At 39.0% G+C, this 23,843-nt stretch overlaps 1 protein-coding gene across 4 annotated transcripts in view; it reads left to right on the top strand.

The window, feature by feature from the left end:
• LOC124162836 (DENN domain-containing protein 5B) overlaps positions 1-23,572 on the top strand; it is a 142,252-nt gene extending 118,680 nt beyond the window's left edge. For all 4 annotated transcript variants that reach the window (XM_046539506.1, XM_046539504.1, XM_046539505.1 and 1 more), the window contains 7 exons: positions 2,344-2,465; positions 10,514-10,668; positions 10,824-10,942; positions 12,358-12,638; positions 19,183-19,359; positions 21,254-21,452; positions 22,188-23,572. In XM_046539506.1, coding sequence (XP_046395462.1) covers positions 2,344-2,465; positions 10,514-10,668; positions 10,824-10,942; positions 12,358-12,638; positions 19,183-19,359; positions 21,254-21,452; positions 22,188-22,377 — 1,243 coding nt within the window. In that variant the 3' untranslated portion in view covers positions 22,378-23,572. The remainder of the gene's footprint in view (positions 1-2,343; positions 2,466-10,513; positions 10,669-10,823; positions 10,943-12,357; positions 12,639-19,182; positions 19,360-21,253; positions 21,453-22,187) is intronic.
• Positions 23,573-23,843: the final 271 nt, after the last annotated feature.

Below are 23,843 nucleotides of genomic sequence, written 5' to 3'. Positions count from 1 at the left end.
TCTTAGGTCAAAAGGCATTAACGAAAACAGCTAGTGATTTATTTATAGTGAAAATGACATTAAAAAGTGCTCATATAATTAATAATAATAATAATAATTTTTATTCACTTTAGGCAAGAACATTTGCATAGTTTCGTCAAATTGAATCAAATAAAATTTACAGAATTACAGCATATCAAAAAGAAGAAAAGAAAAAAAAAATTTTTTTTTTTACAATAAAGGGCCTCTGCCCTTATCATACAATACATTCATATCACATTATATATACATAAAATAGTACAGTTGTATTATGCAGACCTTGCCTTACCGAGGACCCTCCTTGCAAAGCAAAAAAAACTCTTCCGATGCATAAATTGGTTTTTGGAGCATAAAATTCCTCAGTTCAGCTTTGAATTTATTCAGAGAGTCTATACCCTTAATACTGTGAGGGAGTACGTTATGCAGCTTAACCCCTTTGTGATATGGTCCATCTGAATTTAATGTAGAGGATCTTAGATCTTAGATCTCGTGTTATATTGGTGAATGTCACAATTTAACTCATACATGCTCATATTCCTTTTAACAAACAATATAGCTTCAAATATGTACAGAGCAGGAAGAGGCATGATTTGAGATTTGCAGAAATAAGGTCTACAGGACTCTCTGTAAGGCAGGTTAAAAATAATCCTTATGGCTTGTTTTTGCAAACGAAAAATTTTTGTACAATGATTTGATCCTCCCCAAAATAAAAGACCATAAGTTAATATTGAGTGAAAATTAGAGAAATAAAGCATTTTAAGAATATTAAAACTAGTACTAAGACGAAGATGCCTTAGTTGGTAAAGGGTTTTACTCAATTTAGGGATTAAAGAGTTAATATGAGAGGACCATTTTAAGGATGGCTCAATTATAACTCCAAGGAATTTCACATTATCCACGAGTGACAGGTTAGCATCATTAAATTGTACAGGACCCATAGGCTCTTTGCTAAAATTTATGCATACTGTTTTTTGGACATTAATGGCCAGTAAATTTTCCTGTAACCAATTATTGAGTGATTTCATAGTATTTTGCAATCTGCTTTCTAATGACTGTAATGTTGTCCCATGAATAAGAATGCTTGTATCATCAGCAAATAAAACAGGTTCTGCTTCAGGAATACAACTAGGTAAGTCATTAATGTACAATAAAAATAGTAGGGGTCCAAGTATTGAGCCCTGGGGGACACCTGATTTGACTTCCAATTTGGCAGACTGATAATTTATCTTCAGATTTGATGATGAATCAAAATGAGTTATTTCAACCAATTGCAACCTTCCCTGCAGATATGAATGAAACCATTTGTTTGCAACACCTGAGATTCCATATTTATTCAACTTTTCAAGAAGAATTTCATGGTTTACAATATCAATTGAAAACATTATTTCGAAAGAGTTTGAAAAAAATTTTAAGCAAAACGAATATATATATATATATATATTTATATAACTGTAAATATATGTTCACTTATGCATCCATATATGTTTAAATATAATTATTTAATGATTAAAAAGACAGTAGCACCTTTCATTTCCCAAGGATATGAAAAAATGGTGCCTTCCACTAAAACCTCTCTATAGTGAACCTCCATACATCAAATTGCCCAAATTTTGGTCCCCTCCATTACGATGTAAAGAGGTTTTACTGTATATGAACAGATTTGCTCTTAATCTTCACAGAAAAAAATAGTTTTTATCGACTCTAGAATCTTAACTTGCTAACCACAGAAAAATTGCCTTCCTTTGCATTTCAAAATTTTTCCTAAAACTGAGGTCTCAAAATTAGGGGGGGGGACTATATTCGGAGATATACGGTAACTGCTACTGGCCGATGGGGTGATTGCGCTCCAGTTGGCATCACGCAAGTACCGTATTCCTGTTTCCCAAGCATCGTGGTGTGCAATCGCACTTGGTGATGACGGATCTACATCCCGGGCAACTTTTGCGTGAAGCGAATACATATGCGTGGTGCCTGACAGTGTAGTTTCCGACTTCGTGCAGTGCTTTTGAAGCATTCGTGCAAACCATGTTTCTGAATCTGTGATCTTGTAGCCATGGATGCACGGTTTGTGGGAACTTGGCCCAATATCCACCATTCACCCTCATGCATTGTTTTGTGTTGCCATGGTTTTCTTTTTTCCTTTTCCAAATTTTGTGGGGTGAAATAGAATGTTGTCACATTTTAATAAGTTGAAGCAAGTTAGTTAATGTATTCAAGGGAAAGCCCTCAAGTACCAATAATTGATCATTGAACTGTGATTATTATCTCTTGTGGCTCTCAGCCTCTGACAGAAATGCTCACTGGAATGTTATTGATTTTTTTCAGGAGTTTATACAAGAGATATGCTTTCCTGCGAAGTGACGACGAGAAGGAGCAATTTCTGTACCACTTGCTTACTTTGAATGCTGTGGACTATTACTGCTTCACAAGCACTTACACCAATACAAGTAAGTGATGAGTTTTGAGCAAATGGAAAAATTATCATTTCAAGATGAGCTCGGCTAGAAGGGCTTGGCTCAAAATCTGCCTCGCAGAATTCAATCAAACTTTTAGATTAGCAGTCTATTAGATGCTCTGTCCACTAATCACAACCCACATGGGGTCATATAACCAATTCAGTCTAAACAAAAAAATAGTCTAAACAAAAAAATGCACATTAACATTCACAGGTGCTGCAATTTATTCTCTTGAGAGCTCTCTTCTCCCTAAAAATGCTTCAGCCTCAGCATGCAGTTGATCCAGATAATTCACTTAGGTGTGAGGCTCTTGCATTTATCATCATTACTCTCTCATTTGTGTTGAGGAGAAGCTATTGATTCATCATTCTCTATATGTTTGCCCTGAACATTTTCTTCTTCTGGATGGAAATATTTTTCTATGCAAAACAGCAGCATCTTATATGTTTGCTCATTTTTTAAGGCCCTTGAAATGTGTTAAGGCCATGTTACAAAGCAACACATTTTTATGTTACGTATGTACTTGGTTTCCCTTTATGTTTCGGTATGAGAATATTTAATAATGGTATGCAAATTGCTAAATCAATGCAACATCACCATCATAGCTGTGTAGATTATAGACCATCATTGTGATTCTGTAGGTTTAATTCTATAAAATGGATTGAATAGTTGTTAGCAACTTCATGCTGTAATTTTTTCTCTTCTGCTTGAGGTTAAATGTTTGAGTTGTTGTTTTTAGTCATGTAAGTTCAGAAGTAAATGATGTTTTACCTATGTGTACCAGAACAGGGAATTTCATTTAAAATTATGGTGCAGTCCAAAAAATTTCAAAAATAATAATAATAATATAATAATAATATTTTTATTGGTTCCCAGAGACGTGTCTGAGCCACGTATGGAACAAGTCACAAGAATAGTACATACATGAGGCATTAAAAAATAATATTTAAGGCGAGAAGGATAGGTACAGACATAAACATAAAAGTAACATTTTCAAAAGACAGGTTATAAAGACATAAATTCATCCACTGAATAACAGGGATTGTCACATAAATACTGATAAAGTTGACCTTTGAATTTGGAGAATGAATCTAGCTGTTTAATCTTTAGAGGTAAACATTTGAAATATTTTGACCCAGCATATATGGGGTTTTTGCTGAACATGGTTGATTTATGTACAGTAACTCTTAAATCACTACAACCCCTTGTGTTATAGTTGTGGATATCAGCATTGGTTTTGAGACTGTAAAACTGCTTATTTTGTTGAACAAAGGTAATTGCAGAAAAAATGTATAGGCAAGGTAGCGTAAGAATCCTTAAGGATTTGAAATAGGGCTTGCAGCTGCTTCGCCTAGGAATGTTTTTTATTATTCTAATGGCCCATTTCTGGAGCCTAAAAAGACGAGTAGAATGGTGGGAATGGCCCCATACTGCAATCCCATACATCAATCGACTATGGATATATGCATAATAGACTGAGAGTGCAGTAGCAGTATCAACCAGAGGGACAATTCTTCTAAGTAGGTAACAGCCACTGGACACCTTTGTAGACAGTTTATCAACATGAAATTCCCAAGATAGTGACTCATGAATATATAAACCTAAAAATTTAGTCACAGAAGAGGAAATAAGGGAGGATCCATTTAACCTTAGGAGAGGAGAAGAAGTGATCTTTCTTTGATAGGTATGAAATTGAATGAAAGTTGATTTATCATTATTTATAAATACCCTATTATCATTGCACCAGTCACTCATAGAATTTATGTTTCTTTGGACTACCGTAGAGTCTAAGTGCTTATTAGAGGTAAGGTGGGTTGTGTCATCAGCATATATGTACACTGAACCACAGTCGAAGTACTTTGGAAGGTCATTTATGTAGACGAGAAAAAGGAGGGGGCCCAAAATAGATCCTTGGGGAACACCTCTGAAAATTGCTAAGGGAGTAGAAGTTATATTAGTATATGACTCAGTAGAGTAAATCTGTACCACTTGTGATCTTTCACTTAAAAAGGATTTTAACCACTGATTGGCAATTCCAGAGACTCCATACATCTGAAGTTTCCTCAGCAGTATTTCATGATCAACAGAATCAAATGCTTTCCTTAAGTCAAAGAACACCCCTGTTATATGATTCTGCTTATCAAGTTCTAAGATGATATCATGCAGGAGTTTATATATTGCTGTTTCAGTAGATCTATTTTTTATAAAACCAAACTGGGAATCCGTTAGAATCTTAAATTTATTAAAGAAAGAGAGTAATCTATTGTACATCACTTGTTCAAATATTTTAGAAAACAGGGAGGGAACAGATATAGGTCTATAATTGTTCATGTTGTGTGGGTCACCACCCTTCAATACTGGGATGACTTTAGCAACTTTCAATCTATTGGGAAATATTCCAAGTGACAGAGATTCATTAATTAGATGCACAAGTGGATGGATCACAGACAATTTGGCATTGCCTTTTAATAAGGAGCATGGAATATCATCATAACCTGCGGAGTGTTTTTTATTTATCTTTTCTATTATGGTATCAATTTCTTTTACATCAGTGGGCTGAAGAAAGATTGTATGGTCATAATGTGACCGATGCAATGACGAAGACTTGTTGGTCTGTTGTTGGCTAACATTCTTAAAAAGTTCACAGATGGAAGTCAGGAAGTTATGATTAAATAGATTTGCAATATCATTATAATCAGAGACCATGGCGTCGTCATGATGAATGGCCTTGATTTTAGACCTATCACTGTCTGTGCAAGAGGTGGCATTCTTAATTAGTGCCCAAGCAGATCTACTTTTCTGATTAGACGAATTGATAATGGATATATTATACTTTCTTTTGGTCTCACTAATTAGGTCAATATGCATCTTCTTAATGGATTTATAGTATTTCCTTTGGGACTCCGAGTTGTTTGCTTTTAGCTCATGGAATACTCGTTTCAATTTTTCAGATGAAGTCCTGATTTCATGAGTAACCCACTTGCACTTTGTTTTTTGAGGCCCAGGGGATTTCATAGCTTTCTTAGGGAAGCAGACATTAAAACAGTACAAAAATGTGTCAAGAAAATTACTAAATTTTACATCAAAAGCGACATCAGTAAAAACACAGTCCCAGGATTGCTCCTTGAGTAAATTTTGAAATTCAATTTGAGCTTGATGTGAATAGCACCTTTTATATTGAATCACATTGTGATTACAATTGGGGTCGCCACGGACATGGTACATGGAAAACTGAGCTCTGTGATCTGAGAAGTCTACGTCCACATTAGAACATCTGGAAGGAGGTATAGTGGAAAAAATGTTATCAATGATTGTTGAAGAGGAACTAGTAACTCTAGTGGGTTCACTTATTGTGGGTGTTAGGTTAAAAGTCAGTAAGCTATCTACCAGATATTTCTTGTTTGTAGAATCACAGTTCATATCAATATTAAAATCACCACAAACAATGGCATAAGTTGCAATTTTAATTAGAGCAGGCAAGACTTGAAGAAGGCGATCCATGAAGACAGAAAAATCACCTCCCGGCGACCTGTAGATGCACATTATTGATATGACCATATCTCCATATGTCAGCAACGTCACACAACCTTCAAAGTCCATCTCCAAAGTACGATTATTTAAATTAAAGTTACGAAAATAGAGAACAGCTTTAACAAAAATCAGTACACCACCACTTCTGTGTTGCGATCTACAAAAGTATGAGGCTAGTTTATAGCCCTCGATGCTAATAAATTGAATTTCATCCATGTTTAGCCAATGTTCGGAAATACAAACAACATCAGGCTGATGGTCAAATAAAAATAGTTCTAAAACATTCAATTTATGACGTAAACATTGGATATTAAGGTGCATTACTTTCAGAGCACTAGTATTCACAGTTTGATAACCTTTTGTGTAAGATTCATCACGGAGACTATCGTTTATTCCACTAATATGCACAGCGGGGCCTAGTCAAGCAGTATCCGGGACAGATTTAGGTTTCAGGAATTTATTCACTATCACACCATTTGGCCATAAATTAGGGTTCGACAATTTCGTGTAATCATCGTAGTCAATGCCAATTTTGAAGGCGCCGTAAGCACTTTTGCCGGCAATCTTCTCACATGATACACATTGTACACTGAATTTGTCATTCACATGTTTGATCACTTCGTCAGTTGTAGTATCATTGGCCAAGCGTCCAACATACATGAAAATAGTTCTCTTAGCGGCTCGGAGACCACCTAATTCATCTTTTTTGGACTCACCTCGACCGACGGTAAAGAAATTGCGCTTCTTCCTATTACGCTGCGTCTTCCAGGAGTCTTTGTCCGTGGAGATGATGTCGTTACCTTGTGGATTAGGAACCATGTCGCCTTGCAGCTTCCTTGAATCAGATTCTATCTCTTGCTGGTCCTCAGCCATTGTGTTGATGTTGGTATTCACGTCGCTTAGCAGCTTCGTTGAGTGAGATTCTATGTCTCGCTCCTTCTCACTATGGATAACGTGGGTTGATGATCCAGGACTATCACGAAACTGATTTTCACGACCAAGGGTGATAGCCAATTCAGATTTCATGGGTACACTGTCGGAAAATGTCACTTTCTTGACCGTTGTGTGTTTCGTATGTTGAACTTTAGTTTTCAGATCCCGCACTTCTGCCTTTAGGGATTCTATGTCAGCCGCCATTATAGCTACTTTGCGAACGTCCGCTACGCGACAAGTTAAACATCGCCAAAAAACACCCAATGCATCCTCAATGGCTTTTAAGTTAATTTCCTTCAGTCCGGTGCATTTATGGTGGAAGAAATGCTTGCAGTTATCACAGGGGAGGACTTTATCGCAGGTGGAAAGGCTTTTTTTACATGCGTGACACTCGATGCCTACTCCCGGTGCCGCCATCTTGAAGCGAAAAAAAATATCAAGATCAATGACACAAGGCCAAAGGTAACACTTGGCCTTTGTGACATCAACTCATTCAAAAGGATTGGCTCTTATTTCCAATTGATTAATTTATAAATCTTTGAAAAAACCAATAGTAGTCCCACGCAGTAATTTACATCTTGGCAGCAAATGTAACGTTTTTATGCTGGTGCTAGGAAGCACCCACCTTTTTTTCGTGAGTTACTAAAGTCAATTGACTGCTGTGGAGGCCACAGCTGGAGGAGGATAGGGAAATCCCCTCAACACCTACGTGACTCGTGAGTTAGACTGTCGGGAATTTTGGAGTCTGACTTCGTCATTTTGGTTTTCCTCATTCAAGGCTGGCGACAGACCGAGTATGTTCAGTTCATTCTACTTCCTTCATCTTTTTTTCTCTTTCATCACCCTGTCCTGTTTCCCTGCCTCTCCTGATTCTCAGTGCTGAACAGGTGTATGAGCCAGTGAGCAGTTGCCCATTACCACCTCCTCTGAGAGAATCATGAAATAAAATGAAATTATTCCTACCCTCAACCTAGAAACCCTCCTCCTTCCAAGTGTGGGCAGAGTATACCCACACTAGTGCCCACAATATAATACATATATATATTTATACATATAATATGTATTTTAATATAATACATATAATGTATATTTTAATATAATATATATATAATGTATATTTTAATATAATATATATAAAAGAGCATATTGCCGACTACCACTGGGCACTCGCACTGGGTAAGACGTTACACATTGTTGGTGCCTTATTCTGTTTTGACTTAATCCATCAATTTAAGTTTTCTTCAAGAAAATTTTCTTGAAAAGAAGTAAAATAGGGCATCTTTTTGGAGAAATATGGTGATGGAGCATTTTAGCTTTAAAGCGTGACTGAAAATAGGTATTCACTGACGTTTAAACATCCTTTTATCTAGTAATGTGTAATTGTTATAACAGCCACTGCCAATGTAACTTCAATTTCACGTTGTATGCACACCCTTATGTAGAAGAGAAGCAGTATTACCCTTCTCTGCTGTGCATTCTGAGTGCCTTACCTGAAGTAAACATGCCGCTCGATTTACTTTGTAGGAAAATGGCTGTCAATAGCTTGATATGCAAATAGAAATATTACTGTTAACAAGAACGATTCATTTCTTCAAGCATCAACATGTCCTTTTGCCCATTTATTATGTATTTGCAATTTTATTAACGTTTGACATACCTTACCAAAGGAGGACTGTGTGAATTTTGATTTTTAAATTTTACCAACTTCATGATATTTATGTAATGGACTCATGTGATAATTATTCAACTGCGATGGCAACCATGGCATGTAATACTCCTAATGTGAGGGGCTCTTAAAATGGCTTACAAGGGGAATACACGACCTTTGCATCGCCGATCGAGCTCAAATTTTGCGATTCGGTAGTTTATGGGTACAAATGTAATATGCCGAAGCGAGACGACGCACTTCTCGTAAAATTCCGAGCAAAACGCAATTCAAAATCGTAAAAAATGGAGGTACGCTATATAAACTGTTTTGAACATTTATATTAAACAAGTGGGCGACAGCCCAGTGGATACGGTGTCCGACTGTGGAGGTGAGGATGGCGAGATCGATGCTCGCTCTGGAACTTTTTTGTGTTAATTTTTAAGAATCTTATTGTTTAAATTTTTAAAGTTCGTTTTCTTATCTTCGTTACTACCATGGAATATATTTTTAAAAGAGTTTTTTTTTATATTTAAATCAGGAATGGATCAGCTTGGGATTAAGAACTGAGGATGAAGGGTGGATAGAAACCCTGCGTCGGCATTAGCCTGCTCTTAACGAAAGGGGCCGAGGGGACCACGGCTTAACGTCCCATCCGACGGACGGTGTACTGCACAACTAGTGTAATCCACATTACACGCAGGGATTGAATTTAGGAATGCCCCTTAATTCTTTACCGAGATTTGGATGTGGAAGGCCAGTACACTGCCTCACCACTCCAGTTAATCCTTTATTTGCAATTTTTAGGATGGAACTCATCATAAAGACATGCAAAGCAAAGTGATTTGCGGCACCACGAACAAGCAGAAAAGGCTTTTTTCCTCAACTGCAACGACTGTCCATAATTTTTTAAGGAAAACACACATCATTTACATCCAAATCTCGGTAAAGAATTAAGGGGCATTCCTAAATTCAATCCCTGCGTGTAATGTGGATTACACTAGTTGTGCATTACACCGTCCGTCGTATGGGACGTTAAGCCGTGGTCCCCTTGGCGCCTTTCGTTAAGAGCAGGCTAATGCCGACGCCGGGTTTTCTATCCACCCTTCATCCTCAGTTCCTAATCTCAAGCTGATCCATTCCTGATTTAAATATAAAAAAAAAACTCTTTTAAAAATATATTCCATGGTAGTCACAAAGATAAGAAAACGAACTTTAAAAATTTAAACAATAAGATTCTTAAAAATTAACACAAAAAAAGTTCCCCAAGCGAGCATCTATCTCGCTACCTTCACCTCCACAGTCAGGCACCGTATGCACTGGGCTGTCGCCCACTTGTTTAACATAGGCGTTCAAAACAGTTTATATAGCGTACCTTCATTTTTTATGATTTATAACTGCTTTTTTCTCGGAATTTTACGAAAAGTAGGCAGAGAATCTTCGGCATATTACATTTGTACCCATAAACTACCGAATTGCAAAATTTGAGCTCCATCGGCGATGCGAAGGTCGTGTATTCCCCTTGTTAGTGGCTTAAATCGGGTCAAATCTAATGCATTTTGTAGAGGGACTACACTTTCTGGAGGCATATTAGGCCTCAGAGTAGTTTTTAAAAATTCATTTCAAGGATTTTTCAACCAATTTTCATCATTCAAACAGTTCTCTTTGGTATACCAAGTTTCATATAGTTTCCATTTATTGTAATGTTGAGCTTTTTTTTAGGAACAATAAACTAGCGAGGGTGAGAGTAGTCTCTGGTGGACCTCTAGAAGACACACTACACTGGCCTTTAGAATTTGTATTAAATTGGTGATGATCTGTGTGTAATTTGTATTTTGAACTTATTAGGTTGGATTTGGACTCCTCCACCCTTAACCAATATGTAGTGTGGGGTTGGCAGCCAATGATGTTTTCTCTCTCTATCTCTCAGGGATTCCATATCGCGTGGCAATCTTCCCGCCCAAGGCGAGGGGCAGTGGTGGGGGTGCAGTGACGTCAGCCAATGCATGGGTGGCTGCTGCTGGCACACTCGGAGGGATGGCTCCCGTTAAGATCCCCAAGGGAAGTCTGCAGTTTGTATTTCATGTGAGTTGCTCTCATTTACAAGTGCATATTTTGCAGTGGTGTACATGGTAATGATCTTGCTGCCCTGAATCGAATCAAGTGACTTAAGTTCAGAAAGTCTGTGGGAGAGCAGTTGTTGTTGTTGTTGTTGTGTGACTTTTTTCCTCCTTTGGCAGCACAAGAACCTGGGCATCTTGACCACGCTACGCATTGGCCACGATGACTCTGGCCCCTCTCCCAAGTGGATGGTTGACCATGTGATTGTGCGCAACGAGATCACGGGACACTTGTACAAGTGAGTTCAGAGTGCCATGAATCAAACAAATTGATGTGCAAAATCTATTTTATCTTCATAGTACATAGTTTATAGCCATACATCAATGAATCAAATTTACATTATGCTGTAACATTATGCCGTAACGTAAATTTGATTCATTATCGCAGTAAAATGAAAAAATCAAAGCAACCAAAAGTATTATTATAGTGTCTCATTTGGAAAAAAGATTTTTGGCCTCATTCACTTTTTTACTGTCTATAGAGGTTTTCTTCACCATTGAATTGACAGCTTGTTGAGTGATTTTAAGGTTTCTTTAGCCTTCAAAATGGCTTATATCTCGTAAATATTTACCTTTTGTGCCTTATGTAAGGTTCTTCCTCATTTTTCAACAGCAGTTTTGTTTCCACCTGTGATGTACCTTAAATAGAAAACGAATAGAATGATTCAAATTATTCAACTGCTAAAACTTGGCACACTTGTAACTCCTTTTCAATGTAAATGCCTCAGCAATTAAGACATTGGTCTTACCTGTGGGCAAGCTATGCAATAAACTCTTCATGGAATGTTGCTGTCAATGACTTTCAAAATATTTCACCGTTGTCCTGAAGCTTATTGCCTTCCCAGCCATATCTTCATTTCAGCAAAAAGATGGAAGTCGCTTAGTGCTAGGTTGGGATTCCTAGGCTGCTGATCAGAAACGTCACACTGAAATTGCTCAATGAGATGTTAGGTTGCACTAGCTCTATGAGAAGAGGCGTTGTCATGGATCAGAACACTTCCAGAAGTTAGCATGTCCATTCTTTTGCTTTGAAAGGGTCTGCACAGTTGGCATAATGTTTCACACTAAGAAGCTACATTTATTGTTTTCCCAGGGGGCATGAAATGTACTAGCAACACACCCTTTTGATTCCATAACACAGCAGCCATAACCTATCGATTGATGAATGTTCGCTTGAATTTTATGGATTTGCTTGGCTTCTGCTTTCGTTATTGCGATTGTTGCTGTGTTTCAGGTGCTCCGTATGGTATCTTATAACCAGCCACTATTGATTTAAAAAATCTCCTCTTTTATCGGCATAAAAGTCAAGGTGTGTCACAGATGAATGCAATAGGCATTTTTATGATCATCGCTGTGCAGACCAATCATTGTGAAGAATCATTTGAGGTGGTCAGTTTTTCTTGACTGCTGCTGGCAATCTTGTCTTCACGACTTTGTTGGAGGGAGAACGTTCACCGAGAAGAAAGCATTCATGGTGGGAACAAAGGGGTTCGTGACATGGTCATGGACTCAAGTTCAGATTCAGTGTGTATGAGGCCCAGGGGGACTGTTTTCGGTACTAGTCTGCAATTGATTGATCAATGCTACGAATAGATATGGATTAAGTTTGTTTTTCCATTGGTGTGTGTGTTGAGATTGCATTTTGTTTGTTGAGGTTCCCGTGTGGGCGTTGGCTGGGGCGCGGAGTGGACGACGACTCGACCGAGCGTCTGCTTGTGGGAGAGATGATGTGCCCTGCTGGCAGCCCTGGCGTGGGGCAGCGGGGCTCCCGAGAAGACCTGCTGTTGGCGGGGACTGAGGGAGGGGAGGGGGGAGGGCGCAGGAGGCGCCGTCGGCAGTCGGTCGATGGGCGCGGCACCTCGCCCCCCTCTCCCCCCTCCCCCTGCCGACCACCCCCACGACCACCCTCCGTGCCCGAGATGCAGCAGATGCTGGGTGAGTGGGTCAAAGGCGTAAATTGCAGTTTGCATTCTCTCAAGCGTCATTGCCATATCCACTTTGCTTTTGAGTTTGCTCAGAGATGTTCCAGTCTCTCTGTGAATGAAACTGGTGTTTCTTGCCTAATTTATGAGCGTGTTCATATAATAATGCATCAAATTGTGCAAATTGCAATCGTATTCAGTGTGTGCAAGGGAATAAGTGTGAAGTAGCAAGCCACAGCCAAACTTCCTTGAAGTCCACCTGTATGTGCATGTGAAATTTGAAAATTCCTCCGAGGCAAAATCATTTTCCTCAACCAGTAAGGTGCTCCGGGGTAACTGGGGCATAGTTTTTCAATGTGATCGTCCAATATCACTTTCAAGTATTTCTTTTGTACCGATAACCCCAGTGAATAGCTGAGAAAAAAAAAACAATGATTTATCAACAATCGGACTAGTACATCATGTGACTTAAATGTAATTTCTACCAGTTAACAATATTTATATTAATATTATTTTCACGTCTCAGTTGGCCCCAGTTACCCCACGACATAGGGGCAACTGGATCACCCCATGGCTAATCCCATTTGAGCACTGCCACAATTATTTTGGGTAACTGGGTCTATCTAAGTACCTTTATATGATCAGAAAAAATATTGGTTTATGCAGCTTCTTTGATTATTATGAATGTTAAGGCCATTGTCTTAGGATGGTAAAGGAGACTTCATGGATTTTCCTTTCAAAACAGATAATAAAGGAAGCATCTTACAATCAGCAGAAACACAAAGCAATGTCACCGTGTTTTATCTACAAGAGGTAATTGTTTAGCGTTGAATATTCTGATTAATAGCACCCTTAGGTTTTGAAGGAATCCTGACAGAAGGAAGTCTTGTCACAGTTGAATATTTGGCCTGGCTTCCCTTTCAAATCAAGTTACTGAACAAGATCTGTTAATTTTAAGAAAAAGTCTTGGATTACTCCAGGATTAGTTTGGTCACAACAAGAGTATTGAATGCTTTTAGGAAACTTTAATGGATAGGCTATTTCTTTTTCGAAACAAAGTAAACTAGTTTGGGGCAGGCCGCTGATTTTTGAATCTGGTATCGAGTTTGTTTAGAACAATGTAACACTGTACAATGTCTAATACCTTTTCCCCAGTAAGGCCAAAGCCATTTTTTCCATAACTTTTATTGCATTGGCAAATTCCTCTTCCTCAGCAGCGGAGAAATAAGAAGTCACACACCCACCTCCCTTACTCAGGCGTTGAGATATGAGTCCTTTCCTCCAAGTTTCAGAAATGTGATGTTATACCGTACTCCTACCAATGGGATAAAATAATGCTGCTCCACAAGCAGTTTTTCCCATTTTTTACATCATTTACAGGATTTTCAAGATCTTCAATTAAATAGGTTAGTCCAGCACCCTGCTGAGTTTTTCTAATATTTTTGCGCCATTATCTGCAGCTGAGCAAAAAGGTTATCTTAAAGGAATTTTGAAGATACAGTGGAATCCTGATTTAAGGTTTTTCAGGGGGGACAAAATTTAAAACACTAAATGCGGACAAACACTAAATGAGGACCTGCCATTTTTTTCAGGTTTTAGGGTCTGTAATGATTGGAATGGCTTTTTATGAATAAAAAATATTATTTTAAGTAACTAAAAGGTGCTGAATGCAGCAAAAAATTCTTTAATGAAATGTTCTCTGCCCTATGAAGGCTGGATAATACTTTCCAGAAATCGGCTAAAAAAATGGGTAGTAAAAATAAGTAATGAGAGGATGATAATTGTTTTAATGAAATATTTTTAGGAAATTCTAATAAACATCAATTTAAAAGCATTCCCACACGGATTTTTATTGTGGACATTAGTGATTCCATTTTTATGCATATTTCAGTGATCTCGATGAAATTTAGAATTTTTTCTGTAAAAGTGACCTGTAGGTGACTATAGCATTTCTAATATAATAAAAAAGGTGTAAGTAGGTACTCGAAAAAGCGTCATTGCATCTATAAAGATGAGTGAAGTAAAGGGACAGCAGAAGATCGCTAATCCCGAATTGTAGACTACCGAATATCTAGTAAAAGGGAGGTTTTCTGGAATTTTGCCAACTTAACGTTTTCTGTTGCCTCGGCGAAACAAGGGATTTATGAGCCTTTAAAAAGACTCCTATGCGCACATTTTGGATTTCGAGGTCATCCAAAAAAGTAGAATCTTATTTCTAGTATGCGTACAAGTCGATGGTGATTTAACACGATGATAACACCAGATTCGTTGTCATATATCCGCGGCCTCATGCAGGTCGAATGGAGCCGGGAGAAGTTGCTTACGCGGCGCGCTGATCACCTTGACTCCGACTCGCCTTGTTTCTCGGCAAGTTTTAATAAAATTTGGTTGGACCTTGAATGACGATTAGCTAAACTCTGTTAAGTGAAAAGGTTTAATCTTCAACAGAACTGGATTTCATCTGAAAAATTGTCAGTGCCTCTGGAGTTTGGCAATTTCGTCAGGGTTATGATGTCGAAGTCAACCACCAAGGGATACCTGCCGGATTTTTGTATTTTTCCGCGCTCATCTATTCTACCGTGAGTATGCGGTGATTTTTTTCCAGCATGAGCGATTTATTTTGAGTCATGGACCGTGGTAGTTCGTCAAAACTCCGATTGTCATTATCTTTTGACATTAATTAGCACCAGATAGATATTTTTGAATCGACATCGATATCAACCAGCCGCATGTCGGTAAATTGGTTCCGGGATATCTAAATTACGATGTAAAATAATGTTGTTCCGCAGGGAAAGAATGCCGTCACTCACGGTCATGACAGGGGAAACACTTCCTCTATTCTTTCGCTGTTCCTCCGTGGAAACTGACCTTGGAATGGATTATAGAAAGAATCTTCTAGTGAACTGCGCAATTGATATTGGGCCTCCTCTTTTGAAAAGAGAAAGTAGCCGACTGAAAAAATATTGGGCTAATTATCGACTGCCCGTAGGTAGTAGAGTTGAAAGGGGCATAAGCCATCCATTGAAAACATAACGAGAAAACCATTATTGTAGCGGCCCCCGGGAGGATAACTCGTGTCATAAGTCGTCACGTATCATCGAAGTCAAGTTCAACAAGTGAAGGATAAGGTAGTTCGAGGTTATTAAGGGATGACTTTGCTCCATTAGATCGGATCTCATACAAAAAGTGCCTGGTGTTTGGATCAGAAGGGGAGCGAAACATTACGAGAAGACAAATCACCCAGCTTGCGAGTTGAAGGTCGCAGCGCTGCGCTCGCGGAAGAAAGCAGTTGAAGAAGCGTTCCCCGGTAGATTCTATCGACTCTTGGTAAACTTTCATGAGCCTGTTCTTGTTGATGAGCATAAATTCGAAGATTTGGATAAACCGTCATGAAAAAACGTTAAATCGGGCAAAAAAATCTTGAGCGGAACAAATTTTTACCACCATAAATGCGGAAAAACGCAAAATGCGGAAACACTAAATACGGATAATTTTTACATTGTACTAATAGGGAATGAATCGGGACCCAAAAAAATAAACGCTAAATGCGGAAAAACGTTAAATGCGAAGACGTTAAATCCGGATCCGACTGTATTTCAGATAAGAGCTAGGTGAAGTTACATGATAAATATCTCTGTGCAATTCTTATTCAAATTAACTGTTGGGGTAAGTGAGTGTGTCATGACCCAGTTACGCCAACACCATGCCCAAAAACTTTTGGGGTAACTGGAACACCCCAATTACTAAAACTACAGGAAGTTTAAGAGTTATAGCAACTGCATACATGAACACAATCAACCTTCATGTTTATCCTAAAGTAGTAAATAGTTTGAAATTACTCACCACATAACAATGAAAACCAGCAAATCTCACTGAGAGAATTCACTGAGATACGCTACTTCATTCATTCACACGGCACCTTAAGCGCAAACATGCAAATAAATTCACAGGTAAGGAAAGAAAGGGATAGGAACATATTGTAACGATACACGCCTACTTATCGTGCATTGTTGAACAAAGATTATGATCTAAGTTCTTAAAGTTACGTGGGTTCTGTGGCTCACGGTCAAGATGGGAACTCAGAATTAGGACGCAGCTTTGAATGCAATGGCGCAGCAAGGAGATAAAGGACCTCGTACACAGCATTTGAATATCATACACATTTATTAAACAAAAAAATGAACACTTTAATTCTTAAACACTAATGAGAGATGGGGGTGATGCGGACTTAGGCGAGACATAAATGACATACTTATCACTGCAAAACGAAACGAATATGCCAAAAATGATGAATACGCAAGAAACAAAAAGAAAGAAATCTTACTCCTAATATATGAGGGATTAGATGACTACTGGAATAAATGCACAGAAATGAGCAAAAATGACACTGAACATTTCAAGAATTGACATGACGCGGGCACTCGTTATCTTTCTCAAATTGCGACCAAATCCACTGAACTTCATTTTAAGACAGGTTTAGATAAAGTTCGTTGCTTTACTTTAAATATTAAAGGCTCCATGTTCTGTTTTATCAAAATGAATCTGACGTCGATCCTAATGGAATGACGAGAACGGGAGAAACGTGATACAGTGGAGACGGTATTTGGACCGGGAAAGAATGACGTGATTTTATTTGTGAGACCACTAGGTTATTATGATGACACATGTGCACACTGAGGACTTTCTTCGAGGGTGCATGGGCTGGCTGGAGCGGGGGAGGATCGGAATTATTTCCCTGTCCCGGGAGAGGGTTTAGAGTACTTAAGTATTAAATGGCGGGTCCGAATCCTGGTCGCCGCATCACGATCCGTCAACCGTGGGGAACTGCATCCCGTGGATCCTCGGACGTTGTTGTGATGTCGTGACGAGGTGAGGACACTTTCCCGTTCCTCGCCTGCTCTCTGCACTCTCCTCTCCGGCACGCCTTCTCCGTTGTCGCGTTCCTCGACCTCCGAGATGCCGTATGCCCGTCTGCAGCGGCCTCGTTCTTTCTGCACCCCCTCGGCACGTTCACCTTGTCACCTCTGGTCTCCGTCACCTGACCCACACTTGGTCAGTCTCTCCCTCACACTCTTTAGCGGAATGTCTCCCCCACTTTCTGCCCAATACCGGGCCTTATATACCCATTTGAACATAACAAAAGACATACTAAATGATACCAGACAAGAAAAAGAGGTCGCTCATTACTTGCTACGATTGCGCGCCAACTTGAACAGGGAAAAGGGCAGGACACGAACGCGGAATGAGCCGTGACGAGGCTTTTTGTCACAATATATTAGAAAAAGGACAAGGATAATGGTGCTGTGGTAGATGGAAAAAGCCAGAAATCAGAGGGTAAAAATGCGGCCTGACTGGGAATCGAACCCAGAACCTCTTGGTTGCCGCCCGGTGCTCTACCAGTTTTATATATACATATTCCATTTTTTTGTGACAAGGACGGCACGCAAAGGTTTACCATAACTGACGTCCTGCCACCTCCACAGCTTGGATGGCTCTGAAACTGATATCGTGGGACAGCATAGAGTTGACCCCATCTACTCCCAAGTATTTTGATCACACTTTGACGAATAGGAGCGGCACAGGAAATTCAATTGCATTACTTTTGGAACACACACTGTATTTGAGAATGGTTAATAGGTATAATATTTTTTAAACATTTTAATGTAGCAATAATGGAAAATATGGTATTTGGCTAATTTTCTCATCTCATGTGTTACGTAAAGCCTTAGCTTTCAAATAAGCTATAATTCATCCCTGTACAGTAATTTGGTGAAGATATGGAATTACGTGGCTCGAGGCACTTCTTTTTGATAGTCAAAAAATTAAATATTCTTCAAAAGAACGACTTTTTTTTTTCAAAATGGTCTCAGGGTATTTGGCTTGAGGTAAGTTTAGATCCAAACAGAAGTTTTTATTTAAGTCTGAGAACATTAGGGATAAGCATTTGTTGAATTGAGGCGGAAGGACCAAAATATATTATTTCAAGCCATCTATCAATTTTACATTTTTCTTGCTTGCCATTTATTTAGTCAATAAACTTTAAAAGTGATAATTGCATGATTCAAAACTTATTGTGAATTTGGCTCTATAAGCTACTGTTGACCCTTCAGAAGTAGGTGCTTTGTTTACATTTGCTCTTCTGTTTTCATAAATTAAAGTTACAAATAGAGTTGATTAAATTATTCAACTAAGTAATATCATGAACACGAATAAAAAAAGACTCCTTGGAAATTCCCTTAGGATAAAATTGATGTCTAGAGGATTGACTTCTAAGTGGAATTCACGATGAACGGACATTCAATTGTGCCATAATCATATGCAAATGAGATTGTCAAACGTTGTGTCATCTGTTGAAAATACAAAGTTTTGTCCTTTACCATGGTGGATAGTTTGATACACGGTGGAATGAGAGCTGCCGAGGCTAATGTTATCATCCAAGTGTCTCTTTCTCTCCTGTTTGCTCTCTCTCTCTCTCTCTCTCTCTCTCTCTCTCTCTCTCTCTCTCTCTCTCTCTCTCTCCATTCTGTGCATCTCAATCTCTTCTTCCTCTTTTGAAGCGGATGCCGTGAACAGCATTGTCAAGTACTACTACCGACCCAAGCCCGAAAAGGAGGCATTGACACTGCTCCTCTGTGGTGAACTCGGCCTTGTCCACTGCTTGTCACAAGTCTTCCTCCATGGATTCAAGTCAACAAGACTCTTTGGCAAGAAACTCTACCTGTGGGATTATTTTGGTAATCACTCCTTTAAGTTATCATTAACTTCCCAGCATGCAGTAACATTTTCTCACTTGCCTGTACATATGTATTTGTATTGTGTTGGGCCACATGATTAAAACGACTAGGCCACCGACATACCCCAGTGGAACATCAATGTCAAATCAACATACTTAATTCTTGTTTATCCACATTGACAGTATAACTACCACATTGGTGGCAGTTTGACTGGTTGACATCAATATTAATAGGTCATATTTTGACATTTATTTCCTCGCGTAAAATGCTTAAATAAAGTCAGAAATGCGTCGCGTTTGTTCTTATTCTTTTTTAAATTACGCGCACATTACTAATATTTCAATCCAATAAAGGTGTAATATCAATTGCCGAAAGTCATTGTTAGACACCTTATGGGGTAATAGGTGATTCATGCAGCAGTTAACCTCCAGAAACTGGGAACTTTGAAGCAGGTAGGTTGAAAAAGGTCATTGGGTGAAAAAAGTGGTGGTGCAAAACACGTTTCTATTGTTCTCGTGTAACTTGATATTTTTATCGAAGCTAAGGTCTTCGTAATATGATCCCTGCGCGAGCTGGGACTTTTTTTTATTTCGGAGAAGAGGAAAGCCTCAGAGGGGGGGGGGGGCTGAATGGAAGGGGAATAGCGGATCTTGGGAAATGCACTAATGTAACTATCCCACGGTACTCATGCAGCAGTTGACTTCCAGAAATGGGGAACTTCGAAGCAGGTAAGTAGAAAAAGGTCAGTGGGGGAGAAAGAGGGAAGGGTGAAACACGATTCTATTACTCTCCTCTAACTTGATATTTTCTTTTAAAGCTTTTCATATATGGTCTTCATAATACAAACCCTGTGGGAGCTGGGACCTTTTCACCTTTTGTTTGAAGTCGGAGAGGAGGAAAGCGTCAGAGGAGGGGCTGAGGGCTGATGGATGGAGGGGGTAGCGGATTTTGGGAATTGTGCTACATAGTTACTATCCCACGGCACTGAGGTTCTCCTGGTGGAGGAAACCAGGGATTTTTGGATTTTTTCACCCAATCATTTTTGGTTCCCCACGTCGAACTCTTTTCATCACTCCAATCCATGAATTTGATGTAGTTTGTCAATGTGGCTTAAATGGAATTGCATGCACTAAACAACTAGAGGTCTTTACAATTTTCCGAGTCAACTACCAACGTCAGTGTGTGACAGTGTATGGCGCGAAATTTAAAGTATTCGAGAGCGTACCTTTAGCATAATTATTCGAGACCTCAAATATCGAATACTTTCTAGTATTCGAGGTATATGAGCATTCCCAGATACTATTCGCACATCTCTAATTTAAATACATTCTGAAAATGAAAAATATTGAATGAAAAGTGTGTTGTAAATAAAAATACAGGTAAAAACAGAATTGATAATGGAGTAGAAATATCTTGTCTATTATTTACTCTCATTGCCTAAAGGCATTCCTCATTTATCATAAGTATGCAAATATGTTTGAGATGCTAAAATGAGAGATTTCTCCTAGAGCACTGATGTCCATTACAAGTGAACACATTTCCATTTATGTGTTGAAAATTTTGTGGCACAGTTTTTCTCCACCCTACATGTGCAGAAGAATATACATACCTATATGTATGTACTATTTCATTTGATTAACTATTTGTTAAGTTTTATCGCTCATTCTTGAAGTTATTATCAAATTTAAATGTAATTGATGTCACCACTCTTTACATTTTCTGTGTCGTAAACCAACTGTGTGCTCAAGGCCTCGCCCGAGGTTAAACGTGCATTGACTGAATGATTGATTGTCAGTGGGGTGGACATTTGAATCATTCTGAGTGCATGTTAAACAAGGTGTGGGTGAGCACCCTGTAATCGGTGAGCACCCTGTAATTGCTGATGCCATTGCAGTGAGGGTGCGTGAGGAGGTGGGTGCAGAGAGGCGTGGGAGCATGGAGGGTGGTGGTGGAGGTAGGTCACGCTCGCACAGCAGATCCAGGGGACGGGACGTGGTGAGGCAATACTGCCGCCTCATTGAGCGCATTGCCAACTCAAGTCGCACGCTCGGCAAGGACGGCAAATTCCAGCTGCTCGTGTGCCTGGGTGTCAGGTGAGGGGCTTTGCATCTCTACTACTCACGTGAACAATATGTTCTCACTGTTCATTTCATTAACAGATAAAAAAGAGGCACCAAATACCCATGAGGCATATTTAATTTTCAGAAATAGTGCCAAGCAAGTTGATTTCATGTAGCTTTTATGAGTAGAATTTTGCATGCATGCAACAAAATCGCCTCTCTCTATATTGACGTCAATTCCCTCACTTTTGCCACTTAAGTGTCACAACATGTAGAGAAAGTCATTCCATTGTCATGTTTCCTGCTCTCCCATGGTTTAGCTCATCATGCACCCTGTATCTGATGGGTGATTACCTTCCTCGAGTGCAATCTGGATTTTGTCAATTGCAACTCACACCCCTGTCGAGGTTTCTTTCACCCCTCTCGTTGACTTGCTTCTCATGACACCACCCTCCATCCGGAGGTTGAAAGATTGCAGCTTGATGCTTTAGCGTGTAGAATGAACTTTTAGCGAATGTATATCTGCGAGCTTCCATGCTTTGTGCATCATCTTCGTGCAATCGCCAGTGGATGAAATATTTTGGGAGATAATATTTCTAGCTGTGTTAGACAATTGTGGGTCTGCTAAGTTCCTTGCCTTGAATCACCCCCAATCAGTGTCAACATCTCTCCCGTATTAAATCTCATTCTTCCTCTAAATTTATTCAAACCTTTTCCTTTTCCAGCGTATGCATTACACACATTGTGACACATTGATGGTCTTTTCAGGGAGCACATTCTCCACCGCATGATAGCACCGCTCTCTGCATCCAAGACAACTGTGGAGATGTTTGAGGAGCAGTCGTTCTTGCGCGACCCCTCTTTGTCTCTGTATCTGTGCCAAATACTGCAGTCATTGGATGAGTTTGAGTTTGTGCTCGAGAATTCGTTGACCAAAGGCATGATGGACACACTCTGAAGTCAATCTCCACTCCCTGCTAGCGGTATTTCCACTCTCTAGATGGTAATTGAAATGTGGACCATGCTAAATTAACTCAATTATGATGGACTAAGTTTGAAAATCCCCCCTTGCATTCACTGGCAACAGACTTAATGGTGGGATTTATCATGTGCATTCTGTTTTTGGTGCTGTTATGTAAATATTCCTTGATTCTTTCCATTTGAAATGGAGAGGTTATTTATTTTTATTCATTTATATAACCCATAATTAGTGCAATCAAATCCTCAATTAGGTTTACAAGGTGCTCAAGTTCATTTTATGACCACTGTGTTTGCGTGATTGTCAACTGGCTCTCTTATGGGGTCTGCTGTCTCCACTGGGTTTCCTAATATTGTTTTTAGTCTCGAATTATGTAATGGCTGTGTTATATTGAATCTCTTATGGCATTTATTGATTTTAGACTCATTTTTTACATGATTGTTGTGATTGTTTCTTGTGATTATTCATTTAGAAGGATTGAATGCTAAGTGTATTGTGCATAGTATGTGGTTGCTGCTCATGGAGCAAAGATCATGGTGTGAACATTCACTGCTGCTCCCTAAGAATTTGAAACTCTGTGCTTACTCTTGAAGCTTTCATTCATTCATTGAATTGTTGGTTGTCAGCACACTTGAAGTTGTTGCTACATCACATTGGGGTAAGGGGGTCGATTGTGATGTTGCATTGTGCTTGGTGAAAATGAGAAAACTTCCTATAGTTAAGGCTACAGTAATGACCCTTTGGTTTAACATCACTGAGTCAAGGTCAAGATTAAGGTCGTCAACTGGGGCACTTAGGTCATAGTCTAGTGAAAAGTCTGAAAGGTATGAGTGCATTTTAATTAATTATTTATATTTTATATGCTATGAGTTCCTGCAAACTTGAGGCCTTGGTTCCTGTTTCATAGAGCCACGTATTTATTTATGAAGTGGATATGGATTTCATAATTGCTGTCAAGTATTCCCTTTGTTGATAAATTGTCATAAGGATTGCAGCCAGGTCAGGATCTTGATTATTTCCCAACAACTACACATAGCGGACCTGACAGTGATTTATCGACATGATGCAATGGGAAAACTTCACATTTTTATTCCCTTTTGTTGATCTATAGGATATTTCCTATAAAGAGAATGATTATTCACTACCTTGTTCAACATTAAACAGTTACAACCCATGACTGTCTATTATCTCAGTTTTCAATGTGTGATGTGAAAACTCTTTGAGTTGCTTTCATTTAATAATCCTGAATAAGGCCTTTTTCCAGCTAGTTATGTATGCTATTATTTTACTCGCCTTAAAAAAATGGTACACACCATATTAGGCGTCGTCAGGTTATAAACTCTTGAAGCCTACATCTGGAATTAATGCATAATGTGCATTAATATCCACCCCTCAAATTTCACCCAAGTTACTTTCATAAAACTCTTCAATTGAGTGAAATGGAT

The sequence above is a fragment of the Ischnura elegans genome, chromosome 7 (assembly GCF_921293095.1).
Source record: "Ischnura elegans chromosome 7, ioIscEleg1.1, whole genome shotgun sequence".
Classification (NCBI taxonomy): domain Eukaryota; kingdom Metazoa; phylum Arthropoda; class Insecta; order Odonata; family Coenagrionidae; genus Ischnura; species Ischnura elegans.
Note: the sequence above shows the minus strand (reverse complement) of the source record. Positions and strands in the feature narration are given on the sequence as shown.